A 27991-nucleotide genomic window follows, 5' to 3' on the forward strand; every position below is an offset into this window, starting at 1 on the left:
AGATGCTGTATAACATAATTTTAAGGTCAGTTTCAAAGTGTGTCCCAAAGTGAAGTGCATGCACTTCGAAGTGACAGCTAAACAACAGAGCTCTGTATAACCATTCCGAGTCCTTCAGATGCAGCATTTGATATGGGTCGCAGCTGTAGTTGGCAACAAATTTTTAATATTCTGACAATAAAAGTTGTTAGTTGCTTTTTCAAACTAATCAGTGGTGGACTGTAAGGAAGTACATTTGTTAAGTATTCTTGTACAAATGTAAAGTACTAAGGATTTTTTTTTTTCTCACAGGACAGTAACACTACAAAAATGTGGTCTTTTACAACATGATGCATTGTTGTACATTAAACTACCCAACAGTATATGAAGTATATGAACTTTGAACATTCAGAAGTAAAATGCAACATACACAGTATTGCAGCAGTAATATTAAGGCAAAGCCATCCTGACAAATTATTTTTCAGAACAATACTGTACATACCTTTACTTTCACACCTTAAGTATATTTGTATTATGCAAGAAAATACTTTTAATTAAAGGGTTAGTTTGAAACAAGAGCCAACAAAAACATAATGGATGTGTCTTTTATTTTGAACCCATAGTATATTCACTAGTGTAAGATTAGTTGTCTAAAAATAAAAAAGCACTGGTAAAGAGGAGAAATCATCTGCATTTCTGGTTTATTTTGAGTGAAATCACATGCAATTTGATGAAACATTGGAAAAGACAGATATAGGCTATTTTAAAAAAAAAATATTTACAATAATTTATACACATTTTAGTTTTTGTTTAATATGATGTTGAGGGGGCCCTGAAACTACAGCGGTGCCCATTCCTTAAAACATGACAATTCATTAAGTATGTAATAATGTCAAATTGAAATAAATTTCTCAAATGTATGTTTAATGTGCAAGTGGGTCTACATGACCTATGATTGATAATCATGCATGATATGAGTCTCTTTGGAATATAAGTCACAGCATGTTTCAGATGATAAAAAATGTGACTTACATTTCAGAAAATATTTTTATCACTGTTAAAATATTTAAGGAGTGATTCCTTACATTATTACAGGAAAACACCTTGTGGTTACAGTACCTACTGAGCCGCTGGAGCAGCTCTAATGTAATCTTAAATTAAATATGACGTACCATAGAGCAAATAAAAAATAAAAAGTGAAAGTAACAAAAGCTTGTAGAATACATTTTAATGAGCATAATTATGAAAATAACTGAAGGAAATTTGCTAAATGAACAAAGCCTAATGAAAATACAGGTATCAGTACTCTAGATCTGCAAGTACCAAAAAGTATCGGTATCAACCTCGTTTTGGAAAATGTAGTATGAGTGCATCCCTATTTAAAACTCATTATACAAAAATGTTCAAAGGTATTTCCCTCTCTGGCTGGTTGTCCATCATCGAGGTAGAAATCACATTTGGAATCGCATGCCCAGGACCTGTAGGGAGAGGAGGTAATTATGTAAAATATACTATACAATGATGATTAAAGGGTTAGTTCACTCAAAAATGAAAATTAGCCCATGATTTACTCACCCTCAAGACATCCTAGGTGTATATTCAGTCGAATCCAACTGGAGTTATATTAAAAATTGTCCTGGCTCCTCAAAGCTTTATAATGGCAGTGGGTGGATGTTTCTGTTCAACAGCCCACAAGAAGTCCAATAGAGCACATCAATCCGTAATAAAAAGCTCCACACGACTCTGTGGGGTGAATAAAGACCTCCTGTAGTGAATCAATGCTTTTTTGTAAGAAAAATATCCATATTTAAAACGTAATAATCACGTTTTATTATGGATGGAAGCACTTTATTGGACTTCTTTTGGACTGTTGAACAGAAACATCCGCCCATTGCCATTATAAAGCTTGGAGGAGTCAGGAAAATGTTTAATACAACTCTGATTGGATTCGACTGAAAGAAGAAAGTCATATACACCTAGGAAGCCTTGAGGGTGAGTAAATCATGGGCTAATTTTCATTTTTGGGTGAACTAACCCTTTAAACAAGGTGGTTTCTACAGAGTTGGGCATTTAATAAATGAAGATCACTTTTACAAAAAGGAAAACAAATTATAAAATGTGAATGAATTTTTAAGTGAGCTTAAATTCAAAATCAAGGAAATCCTTGTACATGTCAGGAGCTCAACTGTATCCTAAATATAGTCCCATGATAGCATTCACATAAAAACATCTGTATCACTCACCTCCTTTTTCTCTTAGTTTCATCCGACAAGCTGCGTAACTCAAATATTTTTTTATTTCAGTTTCACAGTGACCCATGTTTACATTTCGAGCTAATGCAGCATCTGAAAGAAGAAACCTTATGACAACTGAGTTGGAAATTCTCAAGTATTTGTTGTATAATGCCTCATAATCACAACTGTAAAGAGTTTGTATGTTCTTAAGGTCAAATTTGTTCTTTAAATATATTTTATTTCTACGCCTTTGTGTTCATGCAGCGGTGTGTTTACCTCTGATCACATCTGTTAAAATAAGTTTAGAGAAGGCCTTTTTATCTCCTCTCCCCTGCCAGTTGAACTGCATAGCCAGATCATCTGTTAAGACTTGCTGCATAATATTCTTAATCACGTCCTTGGAAATAAAACCTCCAAGCTTTGACAAATATTTTACCTGTGAAGATTATAAATTTACATTTTTTTAATTCCAATTAGTCAGTCCTCACTTTAAATTGGTCAAATATTTTGTATAATGACATTAAACTGTACAGTTATAAAAGTATGCCTGGACTCATTTTCTTTATGGAACCTTTAAGCTTTTCTTAGAAAGATAATAAAATTATTTTGATTACAATCAGAATTTATATAATTGGTAAAAAGTTATCATCATGGAACAAGAGGGAAATTCCAGTACTGTTATATTATTTTTATATAATTAGTATTTTAAATATATTTTGTGATTATAAGCAAATAAATGAACAGTATCCCTTTAAATATCGTATAAATGCTGTGTCGTCTCACATATTTTTTGCGTGTTGTTGTGTTCTTGAGCTCCATTTCAGTCCTGGCCACATCTTCAAAGGTTCTAAGAGGCAGTTTTATGTTTTTTGAAGGCACGCATGTACTTCTGGGGGCTTCAGAAACCGTATTGTCTTTGAGTATTTTTTTTAACAAGGTAGAGTTTTGCTGAACCTTGCTCTTGACGTCTCTCATCATTTGAAGGATTTCAACCTTGTCTGTTGTGCAGAATGAGTTGTGCTATAATTACAAAAAAGAGAAAATAAACTTCTCACATTAATTATGTCAAAAGAAGCTGACTCACCATCAGCTGACATTCTGGATGTTGATGCAGGTGTTACTGGAGGAAGTGGTTGTAGCTGATTATTTGACATTTCTTGAGTGCTATCAAGTCTCTGTCTTTTTATTCCAGGTAATACATTCTTTAATGGATTTGACCTTAAAATAAACAATGGTTTAAACAAAACAGTACAAATCAATTCTTTTGCTCTTTCAAAGGTAAAATCTTTTTAAGAATTTTTTTTTAACTAAATGCAAGTCTGTTACTTACAATTCTTCATATTCTTTGATTTCTTTTTGCCCCTCTTTTGCCTTCTCAAAAGTGTCTGCAAGTCAGATAAATATTGTATTATATTATTTGAGAACTTGAGACAGTACAAAATCCCAAATTAAACAGTTATTTTAAAGGGGTCATAGGATGCCCATTTTCCACAAGCTGATATGATTCTTTAGGGTCTTAAAGAAAAGTCTGTAACATAGTTTGGTGAAAATTTCTCAATGGTAGTGTAAAACAACATCCTTTTTACCCTGTCAAAAACAGCTCTTTTTAGAGTGCAGTTTTGTAGCATTTTCCTTTAAATGTTAATGAGCTCTGCTGACCTCGCCCCTCTCTTCCGAGCCGCTCTCTGGGGGACTGTTTACCTTAGTCGCATTCATCGTGAAACTTGCTAATTAGCACATTATTAGGAAAGGCAATTTGCAAAGATTCATTAAAAAAGCCTTACACTCACTTCTTCTGGATGTGAAGCTGGATCACGAATGATTCGCGTGAACATAGACGCATTTATGTAGATCGGGGGGCGCATTCTCTTCAAAAACAAATGTAACATTAATCCTCTGTGTCTTCAGCGACTTGGATGTCGGGAGGAAATGACGACTGCAATATTCATTATTACATCCAACAGCAGAACAACTCAATCGCTTAGGAGTCATTCTTGTCTACATCTGCTGCAATGACGGACTGATGACGGCTCACTCAGGGTGGGTCTAAGGTAAGACGCCAATCCAGTCTGTGCTGAAACGCTAATGTAAATCAAACTATCATGGGAGGGGCCTGTTTTTGTGACGTCACACAGGCATCTGAGATCGGCTCGATTTGACAAAGGGGTAAAGATTTGAGCAAATTTAAAAAAAAAAAAAAACACTGGGTGGATTTATATCATTATAGGGTGGTTGTGTACACACACTGCCAACACACATTTCAGATCAAACAACTTGTAAAAGTGCATGTAGCATCATATGACCCCTTTAAAGTAGTGACCATTACCATATTCTCCGAGAAAGATAATGTGTAGTTTCTCCCATGGTTTGCCTTCTGTTTCAGGGTTAGGTTTGTGCTGAACAGCTTCCATGCACTTCTCTGTGGATTTGAATGGAGGCCAGTAACAGTGTCTCTTGTCTAGGCTCACCCAATTTGATGGTACCACCATCACCTCATCTGAGTCCTGCAAGGTAACAACTGCATACATGGCCTGCCATGAGGGAATAGAGCGAGAGAAAAGGACAAAAACAAGACGGCATTTAGCTCTGACTGAAAATTAAATATACTCAGCTTTATAGTAAATTGGAAAGTTGACCAACCCAATCATATAAAGGCGGTGGGGGGGGGATATAAAATAAATTAAATTAAAGGGTAAATTACAGATTATCTAAATGGTAAATGTTTTAAATTTTCTAATTTACTGTTATTATTTTTCCATTGTCTAGTCCAGTGGTTTTAAAACCGTTGCTGCAAGCACCCCTAGCACCTCACATTTTGTATTGCCTTGTCCAAATACCCACACTTGCGATTTTGGCCACTTCAGAGCGCATGTGCGTCACAGAAAGTAAGTGTGCAAGACCAGGTCCTTAAAAACGGCAAAGCACAGTGCCCTTAAAGCACACTAAATCCACACTATCTCGAATACCACTCCGGAGCACTATTCAAGGCTTAGTGTATCCCATCATGCATCATGTTCTGGAAATACAGTAAATCATGAGACTTTTTGCCGAGAGCTCGCAAGAAGTCAAGGAAACCTTTTCAATGTAAGTTAAATATTAATATAATAATTAGATATTACATATAAAACAGTGTTTTTACGCTTTATTGGTGCAAAGATGAGTAGTGGTGATATTTATTTGGAACATTTGCAACTGTTTTTTATCACTTAATTAGAAGCACCACAAATTAAAATTATGTCATGTTATAGTGACTACTGAACAGACATTTAGAAGTTGATTTTAAAATGCAAAGTATTTAAAATTAAAATTAAAATTAAAGTAAAGCTATGTAAACACTTGGATTTTTACAATACTATAAGTGTGTCCCATCATATGGCCAAATACAGGAAATACGTCATGTAAGTGGTCAAGTGCAAAGACCGCAAGTGTTGGTATTTGGAAAAGGCATCTGTCTCCCTATATCTGAAACACCCATTTAAAGTCTTCCAGTCTCTACTAATGAGCTGATGAGTTGAATCAGGTGTTATATATGAGGGTATTTTGATTTAGTATTTAGACATTATAGAAAATGCCGATCCATGTGTGAGATGATAATATAAAATGTAATAAATATATATAATATAATAAATTAAACATTACCTTGTCATAGTGTTTTATAATTTATACAGAGAACTGTTATATATATGCCAATAAAATACATATAATAACCATATTAGAATAATACATTACCTTATTTATTACTTATATTAGTGCTTTATCGTTAACATATCATACAAATATATACAGTGTATATATATATATATATATATATATATATATATATATATATATATATATATATATATATATATATATATATATGCTATATTATGTATTGTAATATAATGTTGTGCGCTATCTGTCACGCCCACTGAACTAACCCTGGAACATAGGTTTTCTTTAGAGAGCAAGTTACTATGGTTACTTGCATACCCTGAAAGTAACCTCGATTATGGAACCGAAAGCTGAGGTTATCCGCTCGCTTATCCTCAAACATACCCGGGTATGTCACATAACCTGGTTTTTGGAATACCCCCTGAAATACAGACAAAAGTCTGAAAATGTGGTCTTAAGGGGGCTTTCACATAAAATGGAGATGGTCCTTACAGCAGAACACAAGATCCAGGGGGCGTGGTTGGATCCATATCCAACTCCTCCCACCTTACTTGTAAGTGTGGGGCGGAGATATCAAGGGCGAGGTCCAGGGGCCCGTTTCAATAAAGAGGTTCAACCAACTCTGAGTTGAAACTCAAACTCTGAGTTGACTTACCCTGAGATGGAAAACTCAAAAAAAAAAATCCGGTTTCAGAACAGCTAAATTGTGTTAGTTCAGTCGACTCGGTGTAGGTTCACACTGAGTTTAGCGCATGCATTATGACTGTGAGATGTCATGAACAATGGAGCTATGAAATTATGATTCACCATGGCAACAGCACCAACAAAAAGACATCCGCATACTTCCGAGTCAATAAATAACTTTAATTCTTAATCACTGTTATAATATCAAAGGTAAAAACTGTAAATTATTTAACTAAATTTAATTTTCATGGTATCCCACAGCAAAAAAAAAAAAAAAGAACGTAGCATCTAAAATTTTATAAAAACACAGTTCAATCAAGGTAAAGCTTTAAGCATAAAAGTTGCATGGTTGTAGGCTACATGACTTTACAAACATTTGACATAGATTTAATATCATTCAGTGTCTATTTCAATGCGCAGGTTTTTCCACGCTCTTTCACATAGGCTTAAAATATTCTCTAATCAAACCTTTTACATTTCTTAATTACAGTAATGATATTAACAACTGACTTGTACTCAGTGGACAGCAAGAAGGCAGAGGCTCGCAAAGTGGGGGGAGAACCTGAACCAGCACCACGGACAGATGAAGAGGAGATGGTCAAGTAGAAGAATCTTAAAATCCAAAAGGAAAAAGAATAACTGTTGCTTTTGTATTTGTAGAAAATAAGGATGACCAAATAAATTGTAAATACTTTGTGTTTATTTAACAGCTGTGGTGGTGGTTACGGCATATATCTTGTACTAACCCTCCATCTGGCATCCTTCCATTCCATTCAGTAATCAGCTTCATTTAATTATTGGGTTACTTCCAGAGGTTGCAGCAAGATGTTATCAAGTGAACATCATTTATCAGATTAGCCTCATTTACAACACACTGCAACACTGACCTGCAGTCCAGTGAAACTCCTCTTTGACGGATTTGTGCCCATGAAAAAATTCTCAGATAAAAGCGTGAGAGGAACATACACTTTAATCTGTACAGCCACCTTACTAATGTGCTCTGCATCTCCAATGTTTTAAAGAAAAAAAAAATGTCTTGTTTTCAGTCAAAATATCAAGGGCAGGGCAGGCTAACTGTCAGGCTAAGATGAGTTCATCTAACACTGACCAATAGGAACGCATTGATATTACTGCTGACTTGAATTGTATTGTATATGTATCGTGCCCAAGATTTAATGACTTTAAGATATTTGAAAACATTTTAACCTGCTGCTACATGCGCATTCAGTTGATCAGCAGTTTCTAGCCATGCAGCCTTTCTCTCTGGTTTTATGACAGCTGTACTTTATAGTTATTAGTAGAACATTAAAACATTACAATATAAAATTAAAAACACATACATTTTTTTAACTAAATTAAAAGTTAAAATCACTAAATTAAAATAATATAAAAAAAAACAGACTATATTTTTATATGACAAGAGGAATAAACATTAACTCTATTGCTTACTGTATTAGCTAGCTTACATTTGATTTACAGTTACTGCTAACATAAAAATACACTTATGTGTACCATTAAAATTCTATGTCACATTTAATGTCCAACAACAAATATTTTAGCAGAATGCATATTTAATTCAGAATTATTGTGCTATTATTCTATTGCGTTCCATCTGTTAAGCGCTCATGCGCGCAGCAGCGATTGGTCACTCGCATATGCCTCGCCCACTACTGACAGCAAAATGGATATATTTGCATGACTTTCTAACATTTACAGATAAAAAATATACATGCGACGTGTCAGTTATGCACTGAGGAAAACACAATGTCTCAAACGCATTAAATGGCACAAATATTCGCTGTTTGCCATGGTGGATCGATTTGATCCATGATCGACATTAAAGGGATACTCCATAACAAAATGAAAATTTTGTCATTAATCATTTACCCCCATGACGTTCCAAACCCATAAAAGCTTTGTTCATCTTCGGAACACAATTTAAGATATTTTGGATGAAAACCGGAGGCTTGTGACTGCCCCATAGACTGCCAAGTTAATAACAGTGTCAAGGTCCAGGAAAATTTGAAAAGCACCTGGCTGACACAGAAGAGCGTAAGCTTCCTGCGTTTAGCTCATATTTTCCAAAATGGCGCTATGGTGATGTGGAGAGGCACAGAGGAATTGTTGAATAAAGTTGTTATTTTTGTTTTATTCGCGTACAAAAAGTAATCTCGTCACTTCATAACATTATGGTTGAACCACTGATGGCAGATGGACTATTCTGACGATTCCTTTCATCCTTTACTGGACCTTGACAGTGTAATTTACTTGGCAGTCAATGGGAGAGTCACAAGCCTCCCGGTTTTCATCCAAAATATCTTAAATTGTGTTCCAAAGACAAACAAGGCTTTAACAGGTTTGGAACAACATGGGGGTAAGTGATTAAATTAAATTAAAAAGTGACAAAATTTTTATTTTGGGGTGGAGTATCCCTTTGAGGGCTCCTAAAGAATAAGCATGCACATCAAATTATCCTGACTCACTGAACCTGGATCGAATTAGTGAAATTGTGTGAACTTAAACTGTCGTTTATGAAACCGCTTTAGTCCCAATTGATTTGTTAGGTTATTTCAAGTCAGGTTTTGGACTTTAATCCTCGCTTTTCTTAGCGTCTTTTATGAAACAACCCCAGGTTAGGTTCACAGAGTAAGTTACCACGGTGACTGACTGTTGGGTATAAGTTACCTCTCTTTCAGAAACGGCTTGACTTACCCTGCTTTCTCGGGTTTGACAAACCTCCCATTCTGAAACGAAAAACCTTGAGTTTCCCTCATTTCATGGTTAACATACTCAGAGTTTTAACTTAACCTCCTTTCTGAAACGGCCCCTGTTTTGGTGCTTTCAAATATCAGCATTGTTTGGCAACAAATCACTTAGTACACCTTTAATGTGAAATATAATGTGATTATCATTAACTTCAAAGATGATGATTGGATTAAATACTTGAGCACTACATGCTGTAACGTAAAAATACAGCACTGTTTGATGTCAGACTCATGAATTCATAGTAGTTTGCAGTCAATGAATATTCTACATTTTTCCCACGCAATTGCTTATGATCTGTTAATAAATTTTGACAATTACTTAATGGTGTTTATATCTGCAAACTCATAAAATTTGGGTAAAATTCTGTCATCATTCTGACACTGGCCATTCATATGATTCATGTAAATCCAAAGAGTTGTTTTTTTGTGTTGTTTGCTATGAATTTATCTCAGGGGAACTGACTGTCTTCAAAGACGTTTTGATGGCATTACAAGAGTAACCAGAGAAAAGCTTTATTTCTGCTGTTCCATAAGTGCCATCTTCTGTAAGATGGAGAATTTGCAATTCAATTAAAGGATTAGTTCACTTCCAGAACAAAAATTTACAGATAATTTACTCACCCCCTTTTCATCCAAGATGTTCATGTCTTTCTTTCATCAGTCGTAAAGAAATTATGTGTTTTGAGGAAAACATTCCAAGATTTTTCTCCATATAGTGGACTTCAATGGTTTAAATGCTGCTTCAAAGGGCTCTAAATGATCCCAGCTGAGGAAGAAGGGTCTTATCTAGCGAAACGATCGGTCATTTTCATAAATAAATCAATATTTGTACACGTTTTAACCACAAATGCTCGTCTTGTCTAGCTCTGCGTTGCGTATGTGTACTGTGTGCCACTGTGTGTCAAAAAACTCCCATCTCATTTTCTCCTCCAACTTCAAAATCATTCTACATCTATATAAATTTCTACATAAATAAATAATTTACATAAATTCTACATAAATAAAGAGTCCCACTTTTTCCATTGTTCCACAAATCACACATATTCCACCATTTCAAACGTACATTATACTGTGAAAAAAAAAACATTTATCACCAAAAATGATGAACTGAAATAATTTTAATAAGAACAATTATAATAAATGTTTTTTTAATATATACCCCATGTGTGAATGTCTTGCTTGTATACAAATTCTAACTTGAGGATAAAGCTAAAGCTAAAATGTTGATATTGAATGCTTGTTGGATAAATTAGTAGTAGCCTAATATGTATGTCTTTAGATCAGGGATGGGCAACTTTGATAGTGACGAGGGCCAGCATTTTTTCTCCTTTATACCAAGGGGCCAGATTACTGATCCACGTCCACACACCTTTTACACCGTCTTACTCAATTTCATTTTTATTGAAGGAAGTTAAAGTATAACTAATGTAATTTGTTTTTAAAGATTTTACTCAACTATAAAACTTGTGCAGTTATGCTAATTCAGAAGGAAAACTTTGTTGTCAGTGGACAGAAATATTATCCCAACAAGCCAATGTACACATCTCAATTGCATTGTCTGTAAACTTTCAACAAACAAATGCACAGAGGTCCTTTTTATATTAGTGGCCTACAGAACATTCTCAAAACAACCTAAGAGGACAGTTAAAATGGGCTTATTCAAAAAAATAAAAAATATTATTTCAAATGGTAGGCTACCATAAAAAGGATTTTTAAAATCAAATTTAAGACTTTTAAAGACCTTTTTAAGAACAGCACTTCACATTTCAGCCTTTAAACAACCTTTAAGAAAAGGGATGAGTCAAAGGTATCAATTATTATATTAATTTAAACAATTATTATCAATTAATTATTATATTAAATAACATATAAATATATCTTTGTGTCTTAATTGTTTGGATTTTTATAATGCATAAGCTTTTTGTCGATCCACTGGTTCATATTTTAAAATATGAAGCAAAAATAGCAGATGGGCTTATTGACAAAGCAAACTCGTTCTCTGCCAACAGGTTTCACTTTCGGAGAGGCAGAATATAGTGGTTTCCCCAGTAACCGCAGCAGTACACAAAGCTGACGTGCCAAAGTGAAGTGAAGTGAAGTGACATGACATTCAGCCAAGTATGGTGACCCATACTCAGAATTCGTGCTCTGCATTTAACCCATCCGAAGTGCACACACACAGAGCAGTGAACACACACACACACTGTGAACACACACCCGGAGCAGTGGGCAACCATTTTTATGCTGCGGCGCCCGGGGAGCAGTTGGGGTTTCGATGCCTTGCTCAAGGGCACCTAAGTCATGGTATTCAAGGTGGAGAGAGAACTGTACATGCACTCCCCCCCCCCCACAATTCCTGCCGGCCCGAGACTCGAACTCACAACCCTTCGATTGGGAGTCCAACTCACTAACCATTAGGCCACGAACCATTAGGCCAAAGACCTCTTCTAATTTAGAGTTTTTGTACCATTTAAGAGTTTTCATGGCCTTTCATGTAAACAACTTAACTGAAGGCTTTTTAAGGACCCGCGGAAACCCTAATAAGAACATAACCTAGTTCAGTGCAAACATTTCCATTATGCATTTGGTAAAAAAAGTTTTTGTTGACTATGAATTTTACCTTTGAAATTTGAGTCAAGTGCAACTCTGGCGTCCTAGTCGTTTGTGAGCAGTGGTGTGATGGCGATTTAAATAAAATACATATTTCCAAACAATCCAAACATATAAAATACTGTAGTCATGGTCAGTTTTTCATTTATTATTTGCTAATGCTAGTGAATGTTTACATTAGGGTGCACGCCTTACTAAGCTGAAATTAATACAGGGAGCGGCTGGAAACTAGCGACCTCTCCTGGATGGAGATAGTATTAACATCATAAACTGAAAACAATCTTTACGTGACTTGCTTTTCAAATGTTTTAAAATTTATCATACGAGTCTAATATGATTCAGCGGGCCGTACTATAAGACACTGCGGGGCCCATCAGTTGCCCATCCCTGCTGTAGATTGTTTTGAAAAAAGTAAGTAAGGATAGAATGTATTTTTGACGAAATAAGTTTAGTCATTTTAATTAACTTTAAGGATCTTAATAACTTGAAGAAAAAGTTACCTTTTATCTCTCAGGATAGTGTGCCGTCGATTGTGTCGATAAGCAGAGTGTCTGGCGTTAGATCTGATTCACTTCTGGGTGTGGACTTCTCAGAAAGTGAAAGTAAAGAAAGGCAAAGATAGGCTAGCTTGTCTCCTTAGCAGATTTTATTTGACTTTTATACTAAATAAAATCAATACTGATCATATGTATTGTATGTTAGGTTGTTTTGTTTTATTTCATAATAATAAAGCTTATAAAGCTTATTTTCTAAATAAAGTTAAATTACTGTGACATCATTTTCTTCAGCAATACTATGTCCTGAGTTTTAGTCTGCCAAAATAATAGGTATAAGTTTATGGTAAGGCAAAAGAAGTCATGCTATGATAAAATTTAAGTGAAAGCATGCTAAGTGAAAATCATATCTTTAGGGCAAGGATTACAAGTATTTACAGTTTTTCAATATATTAGTGAGCCAATATATTAATGAGTAATGGTTCTCATTTACAGAAGCATTAGCTTTACATTATTTGGGATAGTTTTTGATGCACGAGTCCCTAGCAGTTGTCCATTTTGTTGTGTATGTGCGCCTCCAGATTTCCTTGTTATTTTAATATGTAGAAAGGCTTAATATATTTAAATAAAACCTGATTGTGAGTTGTTTGTCACAAGTTCAGATTTATTTGAAGATGTTAAATTCACCAAACCACCCAGCTCCATTTTTAGGGACATTATGAACAGCATCAGCAGCGGTAGCATCAGCAGCAGTAGGAAGGAGACTACAGTTTTTACAGTTTATTTTCAATAAGTTTAATATGCACCCTTTAGAGGTAAACATTGAAAAAAGGTGACAGAGGAAAAGTGAGAAAAGTGAACGTTTTGAGAACCAATGTATGTTTTGGAGTTTTGTGCTGATAGAATGATCAGCAGGTGTCAGTAGAACATTGTATCTGCTAAACATTGAAACAAAAACTTTCACTGTCAACCCTTGTCAACCCAATCTGTGTCAAAAACATTTATTAAAATATTAGCCTATATATGACGCAAACAGGGGGGAAATTTAATATTTGCTTCATTGGCCAAACAAGAAAAAGCGATGCCAAAATAGTACAAATGTAAAATAAATAAACTAATTTTGAAGCCTTGCCAACAGAATGAAAATGCCTAAGAATGCATGATTTTATGCGTATAAGTCACAGATTATATGAAATGGATTTATGAAAGGAAATGAGGTTGAAATTTAAATTTCAATAAAAATACACATTTTGACAAAAAAAAATGCTGTTTGAATTCATACAGCCAAAATGATCAACAAATAGGAGAAATTATATTAAATTCTGGTTTATTTTAAAGAAATCATCATATCTTTGAGAAACTGAAAAGACAGCCTATGTAGAATCAAAGCTATTTACACGTTTAAAAAAAGTGTTGTTTGAATATTGAGGAAATCAGACAATCAGACAAACATGCTAAGGTGACTACTGTTAAACACTTGAAAACATGCCCAATCATGCAGAAATAATACATCAAACGCATTCTCCAATATTTCATGATTTCTTGGCATCCTAAAAATTTAAAAAAAATAATAATAATCATATTTATATAGACACAATACCCAGTGGCAAATGGAATTATATGATAGATTAGTACATATATAGTTCTCCAAAAAATAAATGTTGATGTGTTTGCACTTAGGCCTACATGCTGTATGGCCTATAAGTAAATGATTCAAAACTCTGTCACACAAAAAAATGCTGACTTTCAGTGACTGACTGGATGGTGCTGTCAAGGGCTGTGTGAGATGTCACATTTAGGATTTCATTTTGAGAACCTGCAGGGGAAAAGAACATACTTATACATAGAGTTGACTGAATAAAGACCTGCTATGGACATTTTTTATTTAATTTAACATTGCAGTTTTAAGTTAAAGGTTTAAGTGAATCAAATAAAAAATAAAAAAAATAATAAGAAGAAATACACAATCAAATAATATTTGTCACTCACCTTCAAACTCTATTGGTCTCTTCCGACCAAGTCGATCAGCCTTGTAACTCATTTTTTGTAAATATTTTTTTATTTCAGTTTCACAGTCTACCAGGTTAATTTTGTGCTTCTGAGCAGCATCTGAAAGAGGAAACATGAAAAATAATTTCTCATTCTCAAGAACTGCATAGACCCTCGTACAGATGCAAATATTTTGTACACTCAAAATGGTAGACATCTCATCTCTTGAATTATATGCTTACACTACTGAAGTGAATTAATGTGAAGACAAGTTGTCTTCACATTAGACAACTGCAGACAAAATCAGAATAAACCCAAACATTGGTACAGTATGTGGAAAGTGTTCATGCAGCGGCAAGTTTACCTCTGATCACATCTGCTAAAATAAGCTTAGAGAAGGGTCTTTTATCTCCTCTCCCCTGCCAGTTGAACTCCTTAGCCAGATCATCTGTTATGACATGTTGCATTATGTACTTAATTACATCCTTTTGCCCAAAACCTCCAAGTCCTGACAGATACTTCACCTGCAAAGATATTTTTTATATTATTATCATTATATGACTCTCCAGGTTGATGCATTGGATGGTCAAATATTTTGTATAATGGGCAGTCAAATATATTTCTACACTTCATATCTGTCTATTGTTCATGCCAACATAACAATGCTAATTTTATATCTTTCATTTGCTCCATCTTGCACTGACTGTAAAGAACCAGAGCTGGGTGAGAGAGAACTTATAAAGTTCTCAAATATGTGAGCTAGCAAGTCCATCAAAACAGGTTCACAATAATGCAGATTAATAAATAAATTGTAACATTGTTGTTTTGTTGCCATGACATTTAATTTCTGTATGGATTCCAAACGACATTTCATATCCATTTATGTCTTTATTTGATAATTAGCCATGTATAAGAAGGATAATGTATAGTCAGCTTGTCATTATTGCAAAATAAACCCCTTGAGGATACAAGTGTTGTTTATTTTGTCATAATGATTGGCTGACCTTATATTTCCCTGTATATTTCTTTAAATGCTGTGTTGACTCACATATTTTTGGCGTGTTTTTACATTATTGAGCTCTCTTTCAGTCCAGGACACATCATCAAAGGTTCTAAGAGGCAGTTTTTGGTTTGTTTTAACATCTTTAGAGGGCCGGCTGGTACTGCTGGGGACCTCAGAAACCATATTGTCTTTGAGTAGTTTCTTTAACATAGCAGAGTTTTCCTGAACCGTGCTCTTAATGTCTCTCAGCATTTGGAGGAGCTCATCCTTGTCTGTTGTGTAAAATGAATTGCAAGTACAAAAAAGAGCAAGCAACAGCTTTTCATTTATTTGATTATATGACCAAATATGTTGACTCACCATCAGATGACATTCTGGAAGCAATTGGTACAGAAGGCATGTGAAACTAATTATCTGACAGTCCTTGAGTGTACTCAAGTTTCTGTCTTTTTGCTGTTCCAGGAAATTCAGTGGCTAATTGAAATGGCCTTTATTAAAAAAAAAATAATAATAAAAATTTAAGCAAAAAAGTATAAACAAATTTGTTAACCAAATATTAATTGAAAAGAAATGTATGCACCTATGCTGTTCTTTAACTTGTTTTTGATGCTCCTTAGCCTGATCAAAAGTGGCTGCAATAAAATAAATATTTGAGAAGTGAATAAACAATAAATATTCCTACATTTAATTTTTATGTAATTTTGAAATTGTAGCTCTTACCATGTTCTCCATGAAAGCTAATATTTAATTTCTCCCATCCTATTGCAGGCTCATCTCTGATCTGAACAGCTTTTATACACTTCTCTGTTGATTTGAATGGAGGCCAGTAACATTGTTTCTTGTCTATGCTCAACCAGTTTGATGCTGCCACCATCACCTCTTCTGAATTTTGCAAGGTCACAACTGCATACATGGTTTTTATGATGAAGACAGTTTATCAATTAATAATTATTAACATTTCAACAGTATCAGCATTTTCATATTTGGATGAGGTACATTATGAACAACAGCAGCAGTAGTTTTGATGTTGACTCAAACAACATTTAAGTGTGTTACTCAGGAAATATAGGAGTTTGCAAATTGTTTGCATTTCTCTTTTTTCATAGTGCTGTGTTTGCCCTTAGGCTGAGGCTGTTGCAGGTGTGAAAACGACAGTAAGGGTGTCCAATAACCACATGAATTTCAATCATGGATCTATATATATGTTGTGTATAATTGTTCTCTGTTATAAATCAATGGTTTTAATCCCTCCCCACCAACAACTTGTCACTCACATGCAACAATTGCAGCAATCAGCAAACATTATACACTTTGTACAATCCACTCAGTTGCTTGACAGTCAAGCCCCATCCTACTAGTTTCTTCTTTTTTGAGGTCGTTTCACTCAGATACAGTATATGTCAAAATTGGGAAGACTTTATTTTTTAATCTGAATTTTATGCTAAAAGCTTTTCTAATACTGTAAATACATCAATAAATTAGAAAAATATGTTTCAGTAAGACCTTTGCAATTACATTCCAGTCTATACTGTAAATGAATCAAATGTATTCAGGTTCTTGAAAACTAAACAGTTACGTTTTTAAATGTAATTTACATGTCTTGCTGTAAAACAGTTATAATAAAAACAACAAATCAGTATACAGTTTGTATATCATATGCCACCCTATAATAAAACCCAAAGTTCAGAAATTTTATGAAAATGAACAACTTAAGACAAAATACAGCTGGCAAACAAATGTACCGGAAAAAAATATATAACACATTTGAGGAAAAAAAAAAAAAAAAAAAAAAAAAAAAAACTCTAAAACAAAACAAAGCATTGGCTGAAAATGTGTTACACTTGTTGCACAATACAGTAGTTATGTTTCTATTGTGATTTGTGCTGTTTCTCTTGCTTGATAAGCATCAGTCAGACAGATGATCTAGAAGTCTCTCCAGCTCTTCAATCTCTCTGGAGACATCTAGAAAAGACATATAACAAGATATTACATGAGGCAATGACTGAGATTAATCCATCAATAACCTACTTCACATCATAAAAGATTGTTTGTTTAAACTCTTGTTTCTTTGGTGTGGTAGAATGACATTCTTACCCATCCATTTCTTTTTGCTGGTTTGTGTGTGTGAGCGTTCTATTGTTTCCTGTAGTTCATTTTCAAGAGTACTCTTTATGTCCATCTTTACAAAGAAACAAGAGAAGATTCCATTTCACTTTAGTCATTGTACAGCTGAATACATGATCATCATAATGAATTTGAAATCAGATATACCTTAAAGTGATTGAACTTTTTAAGTACTTCTGTTTTTGCCTTTTCGAACATGTCTTCTTTTTTCTGATCGACTGTGTTTATTAACAGGTCTTGCATTTTCTTCATGGATCCTGTTCCTCTCACAGCTGCAGCTTCTAAAATAAACAACACTCCGTATTCATTCATTCTCTTTCTCATAAAGACACATCAGAACAAAGAACTAAATCAATTCTTGGATGTGCGTTGCATGAAAGAAATGTATTTTGTGACATGCAGGGTGGCTTTTTTATTAATGAAAGGTGTTTTCTTTTCTGCATTAAATAACAATTTACATTTAAATTATTTGTGATTAATTGTAACTCTTAATGCTAGCTTACGCTGATAGCAAGAAGCCATTTCATTCACAATTGTTATTTGTATTGATGAGTAGATGTCCTTCTTCTTGTCAACAATGTCTCTGTGGAGTGCAGCCTTCAGTTTGGTTTCCTTTCAAAAGGGGAAAAGCCCAAAAAAAGTCAGAAAAATCTAGGATCAAGTCCCTTCTCACATCTGTCCACTAAAAGTTAGTTTGGTGTGTTTTAGTGCTTGCTGCTTTATAATAAAAACCAGCCTGCTTAATTATGAGGATTCACATAGACTTCAACAGAAGACAGGCATAGAGTGACCCATTAGTGTCCCCAAGAGGACAGCTGAACTCACCTCGATTTTGATGAAGTTGTGAATGTGATGTAGAATGTCAGATCTGGGGTAAGCAGAGTCACTCTGGATGATACTAAACTTGTCAGTCTGTTCCTGCACTGACTTTTCTGTTTTTCCAGTCACACTGCAGCCAAAAGAAATCCATTTGCAGTTTATTTTAAAAACATTTTACAGAACATAGTTGTAATTCTTAATATATACTCTCAGAATTACTGGAAGGAAATAGTGATGGGAAAGGCTAAATCCCCAAACACACAAAGTTTGCTTTATATTGCTATTATCTAACCTATGCGGTTGTCATATGACAAATAAACAAAAGATTCAGACCAGAAAGGACCTGGGAGGTGAACAAATCATTTCTTTTTGTCCTTAACAAAGTGTATCCGATGGCCTAAATGACCCAAGACTAGAAGGAAAACCAATACAAACCCACTCATATTTTTTGAGTTCTGCATATATGCCACATGTGACAAACATAAGGATGTTGTTTCCTTGAGAAAACACTTGACCTCAAATTAATCTAGCACAAATAATCTGCCACAACAAAACTACACCCAGTCTGTATCTTCCTGGGCATCTGTCTCATTTGCTGGTTTACTGTTCTATATGTACAGTTGGTCCAGTTTTACAAGCCGTGCTCCAGTTTGTACTCCAATTTAATGTTAACAATTTGTAAAAAAAAAAAAAAAAAAAAAATGCCAACAATATAAATAACAACAATGGTATTAAAAAACTTGCTCATGTTAATGCCCTAAATATCAACAACAAGCATTGTAAATAGTTTGTTGTATTTTATTCTAAACTACACAAATGGAATGATAAAACAGAACTTACGGAAAAATCTTACAGAAATCATCATAAATGTTTTTGTGCAAATGTTTGGCCAATGACTTGTTCAGGTCTAGAACTACATCCCAATTTTTTGACCAATAGCATCCGTAGTTCTTGCACAAAGCTCTAAGGATTTTATGGAACCCTCTTCCCTCTTTATTCTGAGTAACAAAAAAATAAAATAAAAATTCAAAAGTTAAAAGGAAGGATAGTAATTTTTAAAATGGTGCAAAACATTTGAATCACACTCACAGATGCTATCAATTTCTTTGTGGAGGCAACACATGAGTTCACTGATTCTTCCACTCCCTTTGAGAGATGCTGCTCCAGATCTTTATAAATGCTTTTAAAATATTTTTCCAGTTCAATTAGTGACTCCTTTAGGTTCTTCTTAAATTCGATGACTTTCATTTCCATCTAAAACACATCCATGTAACAGCAATGAATTACAGAATAATACACAGTGGCAGCAATCTGAAGACATTCTAATTCTAGTAATTCTAATTCTGATTCTGTACCACTTTTTTGTCATTATCCAGCTGGTCACTATGGATCAAGGACAAAACTCCCTTTGCTTTATTGACATACTCTCTGGTCAATTCTATATTAATGCTCTTGTTAAGATTCCTCAGATCATCCTGCAGCTTTGGGATTTCTACAAATAAACACAAGGATGTGATTTGGGCTCATTTGGTCAGTGCTTTATCTCGCTTTATAAAAATATTTTTAAAAATACTCATGCAACAGTTTTACAAGTTTTATTTTGAATTTTCTCATGAATGAATAAAGTGGTAAAATGAAAGCAGTAGACAGAGGATAGTTTACCTGTTTCACTTGATTCCAGATTTAAACTGTTGTCAAAGAATGCATTGGAACTTACAGTAAAAACTTGAAACTGATTGTCAGTGTTGAATATTTTCTAAAAAAAAAAAAAGGAAAAAAAGTTTCACTTTATTTTGATGGTCCCTTTTAACACATTCTGTTAAATTCTCTGAGAGCTAGTGGACATGTAGGTGCAATGGTACTTATTGTCAACAGAATGTTGAAAAGGGAACATGAAAATAAAGTGTTGCCAGAAAATAAAATACAAATTAAAAATCATGTATCAACAGAGTTTTTAAAACGTAATGGTAATAAAGAAAATTAGGCAAGAATTAATACCTTGATGTCAGAATTTTCAAACTTTTCTTTGACCCTTGTCTTGGCATGTTCATTTCTATGAAGAATGCATGTTTTTTTCTGATCCTAAAGAATAATTAAAAACAAAGCACACACACACGCATACGCATGTATGAGTATACTGTAAATCTATTGTAAAACTGATCCATGGGTTGATTATGAACTATACAGATTCTTTTCATCTCAGTAAATTATTATATTCATTACATTGCAGTTACAGTGATATGAGCCCTCACTGACATTAGTAAAAACCAACAGTACAAACAGGGGAAACTGACAGTTAAATGAAGTACTGCTCTATGAAAACAAAGGGGCCATACTACAGAAACACTGCTAGTATGTTCCTTCTACATTTTCCAAACCTTGTCTTCTGGGATTTGGTCTCTTGGAAGCCGTGCAGATCTAAAAAGGAATATTAAAAAGTTGCTTACTACAAGATTACTGTAATTACTCAGATTTAGACCACTTCCCAGCCCTTCATTTCCTATAGTATTCACAAAATACCTAATATACGCTCCTAGATTGATATCATCAGTCTTTGTACAGATGAAGTTGATGCTTTTGCATTTTCCTCCTGGTCCCAGTTCTTCAATGCAGTGTTTTAACATCCCCTAGGGGTCTCTGTCAGTGATTGCACGATTGATGGTGCTTACAATCCACACAGAAGAGCACTCTCTCAGTTTCTACAAGAATTAAAATAGGACATAGTTATGGTTTATATTAGCACAATAGATTCTACAGTGTATATGACAAAATGTTTCATGAAAAGAGTGTAGAAAATATATTTACAGTTTTTCCACAGGTCATCTCTAATCTTATTGCAGTCTCCAGTACCAGGAAGATCAAGAAGTACAATGTGCTCCAGGAGTTTGTGACAGTCTGGAATCTTGATCGTCACGCTCTTCACAAGCGGCCAGAACCAGTCACCAGAACTTGACTCACTGTGTTGTATGAAACTTGCAGCTTCGTTGGTAAATTCAGAGAGCTGTTGAGATGATAAATTGCTATGTTTTACTTTGCTGAAAAGCAAATTAGCAATGCATTATGCATTTACTGTAAAATATTAAACATGAAACTTACATTACTGTTTGAGATTATTTTCTTACTGATAGACAAAAAGGTTTCAATCTCAGTAAATTTTTCATCATTCTGGAGCTCTTCTAATGTTTTCTGGTCTGCATCATCTCCATACAGCGCAGTGATCTTTTCTACAGCAATTTCAATCAAGTCCTCATTCCTTTCCTCACTTTCATCTTTTATATCTTTGAAAGCTTCTTTAAGCTCATTCTCCCACTCCTGCAGAGGTACACAGCACAATGTATAGAGAAAAATAATGCTTGGTTTTGTTCCGTCCAGTCTGGTTTATTTACATATTTATCCACCTTTCACTTCAACACGGAAGTAAGCTTATGGGTGAGACTTCCAGTTCATTATCTGCTATATAACGAGAAGAATAACAACATGCAGTAAATGGTAAAACTGTTTGCACTACAAATGAGTGTGCTCATAATTAAGATAATACATGAAAATAATATGGCAAGACCCACCAATTTGCGACATCAAGCAGCAATTTGAGTTGTTTTGTGTGGGTAAAAATAGCTGGACGAGGATGAGACCGGAAGCCTGACCCATAAAATTTACAAATGGGAATTTACTCTTACAGGAAGAAAAAAAAACATGAATAAAGAACTCTCACTAAAGGCATGCTAGGACACAATGAGGAAAACCTCTTTAGAGAATAGCTCGATCTCTGCTGTGTAGTTGGAGTCATCCAGATTGGCTTCCACCTGAGTAACAACAGCTGTACAGGCACCAAAACAACCAGATGGTAATAGTTCCTTTTTCCCAACGATTGCACTTAAAAGGGAGCTCTTTCCTTCTCCTGATTTTCCAAAAATCCCTATGGTTGCCTTCTTCCTGCTGCCTTTATCGATTAGGTCTGAGATTTTAGTGACTCTTTGCAGAATTTGCCTTGCATTCTCCATGATCACATCTGTGTACAACAAAGAAGAGAGTTACAATGGGCTTGACAATGGGTGTGCCTGTATACACACACACACACACACACACACACACATACACACAGGCATGTTTCTGATGAAATAAAATTTTTCTAAGCAACATAAGTAACAGATGTTTAATTCTATTATAGTATATGTTTTACCAGTGGCATGTAATTCTAATATATATTGTTCAGTCATGTAGCATTTATGGCTCAGGTGCTGGACTCAAAATGGTACACATGGGCATCTGTCCAGGGTGTTTCTTTGACCATGGCCTGAGAGACTGGGATAGGCTTCAGCATCCCCATGATGCTACATATGATAAACCGTTTGGAAAATGGATGGATGGATGTGATATGACCTTTCTAAGTTAGTGTGCATGTCTAGATTCTGCAGACCTTTTATAGGCAACTAATTGATTAATTACTAGTACAGGTTAGAGGTGGACAGATTCAGATTTTACTTGCCTGTTGTCAGTGTTGTCTCTATACTCGAGTCAGATGATTCATGATCTCGTTTTCTTTTAGTACCTATCAGAGAATTCATTCCACTCATTATTTTGTCCTTAATCACAGACTGTACAATGATCTTTAATTTGCAAACCTTGGCTAGCCATTGTAGGATCGATGGGAAGTCCTGGAGGGGAAAGAACATATTAAAGATGTTACATTTTTTACCTCTTACCAATTTTTTAAGAACTTTTTTGTTCTGATTATAACAAAATTGATTGTCTCACTATCAGAGCAAGTTCTAGATTGTGATGGTACAGGACCCAGTGGAGGTCTATTCAGAAAAGACTGATCTATAAAACCAGTAAAGAAAAAAATAGTGAATTAAAGCACAAAATAAATAATGTACAGTTTCACTAATTATTTTGTCCTCAAAGATATGTACAGAAATACCGTCGCTAATCAGCAGATACTGCATTTCCTTATGGAAATTCAGATGAGTAACAAGTCAAGTCACCTTTATTTCTGTAGCGCCCTTATACAAAACAGATTGTGTCAAAGCAGCTCACAGAGATCAACAGGAAAATATTAGATAAAGTTATGTACATTCCTTCACAATTTTGTTTCATAATGCTACTTATGAGACAAAGTGTACAAATATATAGGAAAAAAACTACTTTTTAGTTGTTTCTTTGTTTGAGTTTTCTTTAATAATGGAGTTAGGGAACATTTCTCTGCTCTAGCTCATCACTTTTGCTCTTGAACAAAACACAAGAACTACGAGTCACTTTAAATTGAGAGTATTTCCTAACCTGCATCAATGTTCATCACAGACCTCATCCTTACAATGGATAATTACTCTGGATAATATCTCCATTTCATATACTTCATTAGTAATGTTCTCCACAATAGCTCTGACCATATAGGTCCTCAGGTTGAAAGCAAAAACTATCACACTTTGTTTGAAAATAAAAACACCAGCAAAGTTTTCTAAATGTCCAAATAGCTGTGAGGCGTAGCTTTTTCAGAGCCCAGTGTAATGCGTCCTGGGGTCAAAGGGCAGCTCTGCTGCAGTACTTTGTATTTCCCCACTGAAAAAACTTCTTTTGCATCACTGAGGAGGTTTTCTATAATGAGAAGATCTTGGATCAGAGTCAGGTTTGGACGTTTTTGCTGTTCCAGCTAATCCTTAATATGACTTAGACTTATTAAAGTGTAATGTGTTTTGAAAGTGATCATGACAGCAGCAGAATCTTTTGTTATTCACCCCTTTGGAAGAGTCTTCTAGAATTCTTGCCAGAATAGTATCCATGATGAGTTAATCAACGTTAAAGAAGTGTTGACTATCATCATGTGGACTTTTCAGAGTTTAATTAAAAAATATCTGAGCAGTTTAATGCACCTCTGTGGATTCTGTCATAGAGCATCTTTATGTATGAAATTATGACCTGAATGTTGTCTTTATAGAAGGAAACTGGGATGCAGTCTGGTCTTGGTGGTCTGACACCTGAAGAGAATTTACAGCTGACACAATGTCAACCTCACTGACTGCATGTGAGCTTTCTTCATCCAATAATGAACCTACCATTTGTCAATAAAACACAGCATATAACAGGCAGGTACAAACTACAGTCATATTTTTTTTTAATCATTAATATTCCAAGTCTTCAGAGTCAAAATGATTGATTTGTGAGAGTAATAGACATTAGGGCAGTGAATCTTTTGGGTAGACAGGGAATCGATTTGATTCACGATTCATAGGTTTTCGTTTCGATTCAAGAACAATTTTTGCAAATTTAAAACGATTCGATTCGATTCACAATTAAATTAAGCATAATGCAGTCACAGGATTATTTAAATGCTTCCCCTAAATTCTTTACATGCTTAGTCAGATGGCAAATTACACAGCAGCTATGGAGTCAGAGAAAAAAAAAACACTTTTGTCCATTGTTAGATGTTAGTTTAATGATGCTATGGCATCATAGCCATACTGTCTCCACCCGCCGTAAAGCTCAGATCCTGTGTGTGTGCAGTCTGTGCGCAAATTCAAAAATTACCGCCAGAAGAAGCCATACATCAACCTTGGTTGTGAAATGTCATTGGCTCTTGTGTGTTTCATGACCAACTGCATCATGCTAAAGTACGGGAGTATCATTTTGAATGAGATGTGAGTGCATTCACGGAGCGGGGTCGTTTTCATTGATTAAAACCTTATGTTTTACTCTCTTCTTCACATAAAGATATCAAATGGCTTCAGAAGTCTTGGAATGCAACACAACTTGTTTGTAATGCTTTTATACTGCTGCTTTATGGTCAGTTTTTGCAATAAATATCTGTGACTGCACTTTTATTTGCCTGTTACGTGTTTTATTGTTCAGAAGTGAGTGTGTGACCTGTTAAAAATATTTGCAAATAACAGCACAAACAACAGAACATGAGGATTCATACATCGTCACATCACGCACCTGCAGCGCTGTGAAGAAAGGAAAACAGAATAAAATACCAAAAAAAAAAGGAAAAAAATAAGTAAGCCGACACAAAAAATATGTTTTAACATAAATAATTAAACACATTACAAAACCAGTCCAGTTTGCTCTACACCACTCCCGCACACTGTACAACTGACCCTCACCTACAAGTAAAAAAAAACTGAAGTTTGGCCACAAAAATTAAAGCAGATTGCAGCCTGAATTAGAGAGTTCCTGGAGCATCATAAGTTCTATTACTTTTGTAATGCATATTTGGATTTTCAGAAAATCCCAAATATGCATTACAAAATTAATAGAACTTATGAGTGCCCTCCAGCTGCAGCATGAATTATGGGTGCCCTCCAGCTGCAAGTATGAATGATACATAAATTACATGTGTTTATAGTGCTACTGCTCATGCCTCCTTATTTTGGTAAAAAATAGTTAAAGTACGATTTTTATGTAAACATATGATACACCATATGTATACACCATATATTTTTTTCATGCTTAAGTGACATTGTTTGCAGCCGACTTAACGTTACTTCAAGAATTTTATCCACTGACGGGGCAAGTGTACTTGCTCAAATAATGATTTTTGGATCATTTTTTAACCAAAAAAAGTTACGGACTGCAGCTTTAAATAAAGAAAATGCTTGCAGACCGCCTAAATTACCAAGTGATTATTTCCTTTAGTAGTGGCAGATTAAAGGTAAACAGATTTGGATTTACTTGCCTCCTGTCAGCTATGACTTTGTACTTGAGTAAGATGAATTTATGATTTACACACTTTCTTTTAGTGCTTCACTGTAAATTAACCCTGTACTGCAATTTTTACTGAGGGGACCTGAGTCAATATGCTGTTCTATAGATATAGAATCATTACCCACATTTTTTTAATTGGATGAATGAAAAAACAATAAACTTTATAACAAAAATACTTAAAAAAAAAAAACATCAATAAATAAATTAAAATCAAATCTTGTTCTTTGTCTGTAGGCAAAATTTGCCCTTTCAAAGTTGAAGGTAAATCATTCAGGTCTGTTAGGTAAATGAGCATATACTGAGATGAAATGGCCGTTTGTTTTTTTCTATGTGCATCTCCAAGTGTTCTTTTTATTTCTGTGTAGAAATACATAGAAAGGAACAGTTCACCAAAAAAACTGCTGAAAATTGTAACTCACCGTCCAGACACCGTATCATCCAAGATACAGAAAAGTAGGTTCTACCAGGAAGACTACCCTTATGAAAAAGAAGTTTATTCAAGTCTGCTATTAGTATACTTCTTTTAAACTAAAAATAGGAAAGTATGCTTTTAGTTTACTTTTTATGTACTTCTCAGAAATGGGCTTTATGCACTCCTCAGAAATATACTTAAAATGACATTTAAGTATACTTGACTTATACTTACAAAAAAGTCTAAATATATTTGAGCTATACTTGTACTCCTAGAATCCGTGTTTTCATTGTTATATGGTAGAGGGCGCTAGTACACATCTTCTGTACAGAATTTTCAAAAACACAAGTGAAGAAAGAAACAACAGATACTAACACATGTAATCTAACACTAACACCTGACATGAAACAGCATCAAAGCTGTCAGATTTATTGCATGACTCGGGCAGAGAAAAGTGCTATCAAACATTGTTGTACTTCATCAGCTGAGTCAGTATAATGGTGAAGGGATAGATCAAATAGGCCAACTGATGGAATGTTTGCGAAGAAATTTTCACACTCCTATGTAAAAGTATATTTTAGTATTTTTAAAATACAAAAATACAGTAATTTATTTTGATACATAAAATGAACGTATTTGATATTTTATTTTAAAATACATTTTGATGTATCTTTGCCCAACCCTGTATATAAGTACTGACTTTTCTCTTTTACGGTTGTAGTTTATGATGATGATGTTCCACTCCATCCTCCCCAACACTCACCACCACAAAAACTAAAAAAACTTAGAATATGGACCAGACTACAATTTTATATAAGCTTACCCTATCCGTTGTCTGTGTATGTGTGTCTCAGGAATCTCAGCTGTCAGTTGTATCTTGATACTGTAATCTAAAGTATTGTTTTCCTTTTCATGCTGCTTTGTTTTGTTCACACCGGATGTGGTGGATATCTCAGCTCACAGGATGTGTGTGGGTGTGTGTGTGCAAACTGCAACTACATATAATCCTTGTCATAAAACAGAAATAATCGTAATTTGCGCTGCAAAAAAATTGACTGTTTTTAATATACAATATCAGTATAGTATTATACATAATGTGGGTATTATTTTGAGTACACATTTTTGTCTTTAGGAAATATGACATGCCTGAAAATAACATATTACCTTTTCCCACCTTTTTCCCTATATTTCTATAAAAATAATTTCATCAGCATAAAAAATACAAGTATTATGTTTATATTTCTGACCTTATAAAAACTGCATCACATCTTCAAACTAAAGCTATGTGCGCTCCTCATTTGAGAGTCACACTCATGGTCTTCACGGTCAAAAGTGACCGGACACCTGAAATGTAACTTTTTTTTTCCTTCAGTAAAATCAGTCTTATATATTTTTTTTTTCAATGATATTTTTTCTTTTTTCTTTTGTATTTTGATGAGATTTTCATGGTACTAATTAATATTTATGCAATAATTATGATAATTTTTTCCCATTGAAAATTGTACAAAAAAAAATCACATTTT

At 34.4% G+C, this 27991-nt stretch overlaps 2 protein-coding genes and 1 pseudogene across 5 annotated transcripts; all 3 read right to left on the reverse strand.

Moving 5' to 3' along the window:
- Positions 1–663: 663 nt before the first annotated feature.
- Positions 664–12510, reverse strand: LOC109064523. 4 transcript variants are annotated; one of them, XM_042745154.1, is made up of 9 exons: positions 12427–12504; positions 9938–10102; positions 4540–4744; positions 3544–3598; positions 3298–3431; positions 2997–3211; positions 2490–2649; positions 2223–2324; positions 664–1457 (listed from the first exon to the last, which is right to left on the reverse strand). In XM_042745154.1, exons 2-9 carry the CDS (start codon positions 9959–9961, stop codon positions 1369–1371), a joined length of 984 nt encoding a protein of 327 aa, XP_042601088.1. In that variant the 5' UTR covers positions 9962–10102; positions 12427–12504; the 3' UTR covers positions 664–1368. The 4 variants fall into 4 exon arrangements, with proteins under 4 accessions (XP_042601088.1, XP_042601089.1, XP_042601090.1 ...); XM_042745157.1 differs by lacking the exon at positions 664–1457 and adding an exon at positions 1583–1722; XM_042745155.1 differs by lacking the exon at positions 9938–10102 and having other exon boundaries at positions 12427–12510.
- Positions 12511–15436: 2926 nt separating this feature from the next.
- On the reverse strand, positions 15437–16503 carry LOC109064475 (annotated as a pseudogene).
- A 132-nt stretch (positions 16504–16635) lies between these two features.
- On the reverse strand, positions 16636–27393 carry LOC109081895 (nuclear GTPase SLIP-GC-like). The gene is made up of 19 exons (XM_042745991.1): positions 27292–27393; positions 23111–23176; positions 22978–23010; positions 22842–22904; positions 22099–22364; positions 21452–21667; positions 21111–21356; positions 20876–20982; positions 20734–20773; positions 20354–20437; positions 20018–20111; positions 19711–19847; positions 19445–19609; positions 19196–19353; positions 18362–18485; positions 18040–18148; positions 17684–17817; positions 17507–17591; positions 16636–17374 (listed from the first exon to the last, which is right to left on the reverse strand). The coding sequence occupies exons 3-19, from the start codon at positions 22988–22990 to the stop codon at positions 17319–17321; spliced, it is 2097 nt and encodes a 698-aa protein (XP_042601925.1). The 5' UTR covers positions 22991–23010; positions 23111–23176; positions 27292–27393; the 3' UTR covers positions 16636–17318.
- Between the last annotated feature and the right edge of the window lie 598 nt (positions 27394–27991).

The sequence above is a fragment of the Cyprinus carpio genome, chromosome B19 (assembly GCF_018340385.1).
Source record: "Cyprinus carpio isolate SPL01 chromosome B19, ASM1834038v1, whole genome shotgun sequence".
Classification (NCBI taxonomy): domain Eukaryota; kingdom Metazoa; phylum Chordata; class Actinopteri; order Cypriniformes; family Cyprinidae; genus Cyprinus; species Cyprinus carpio.

Excerpts from the sequence above, each read along its gene's own strand:
- LOC109064523 (XM_042745154.1), bottom strand. The coding sequence starts at position 9,961 with ATGAACATCTTGGATGAAAAGGGG. Across the intron at positions 3,432-3,543 it reads ATCAAAGAATATGAAGAATT|GTCAAATCCATTAAAGAATG; the intron begins GTAAGTAACAGA and ends GTTTATTTTAAG. Across the intron at positions 2,325-2,489 it reads TTTAACAGATGTGATCAGAG|ATGCTGCATTAGCTCGAAAT; the intron begins GTAAACACACCG and ends TTCTTCTTTCAG.
- LOC109081895 (XM_042745991.1), bottom strand. Across the intron at positions 20,983-21,110 it reads AACATTTTGTCATATACACT|GGGATGTTAAAACACTGCAT; the intron begins GTAGAATCTATT and ends AGAGACCCCTAG. Across the intron at positions 18,486-19,195 it reads GATTTCTGTAAGATTTTTCC|TGTGACTGGAAAAACAGAAA; the intron begins GTAAGTTCTGTT and ends TTTTGGCTGCAG.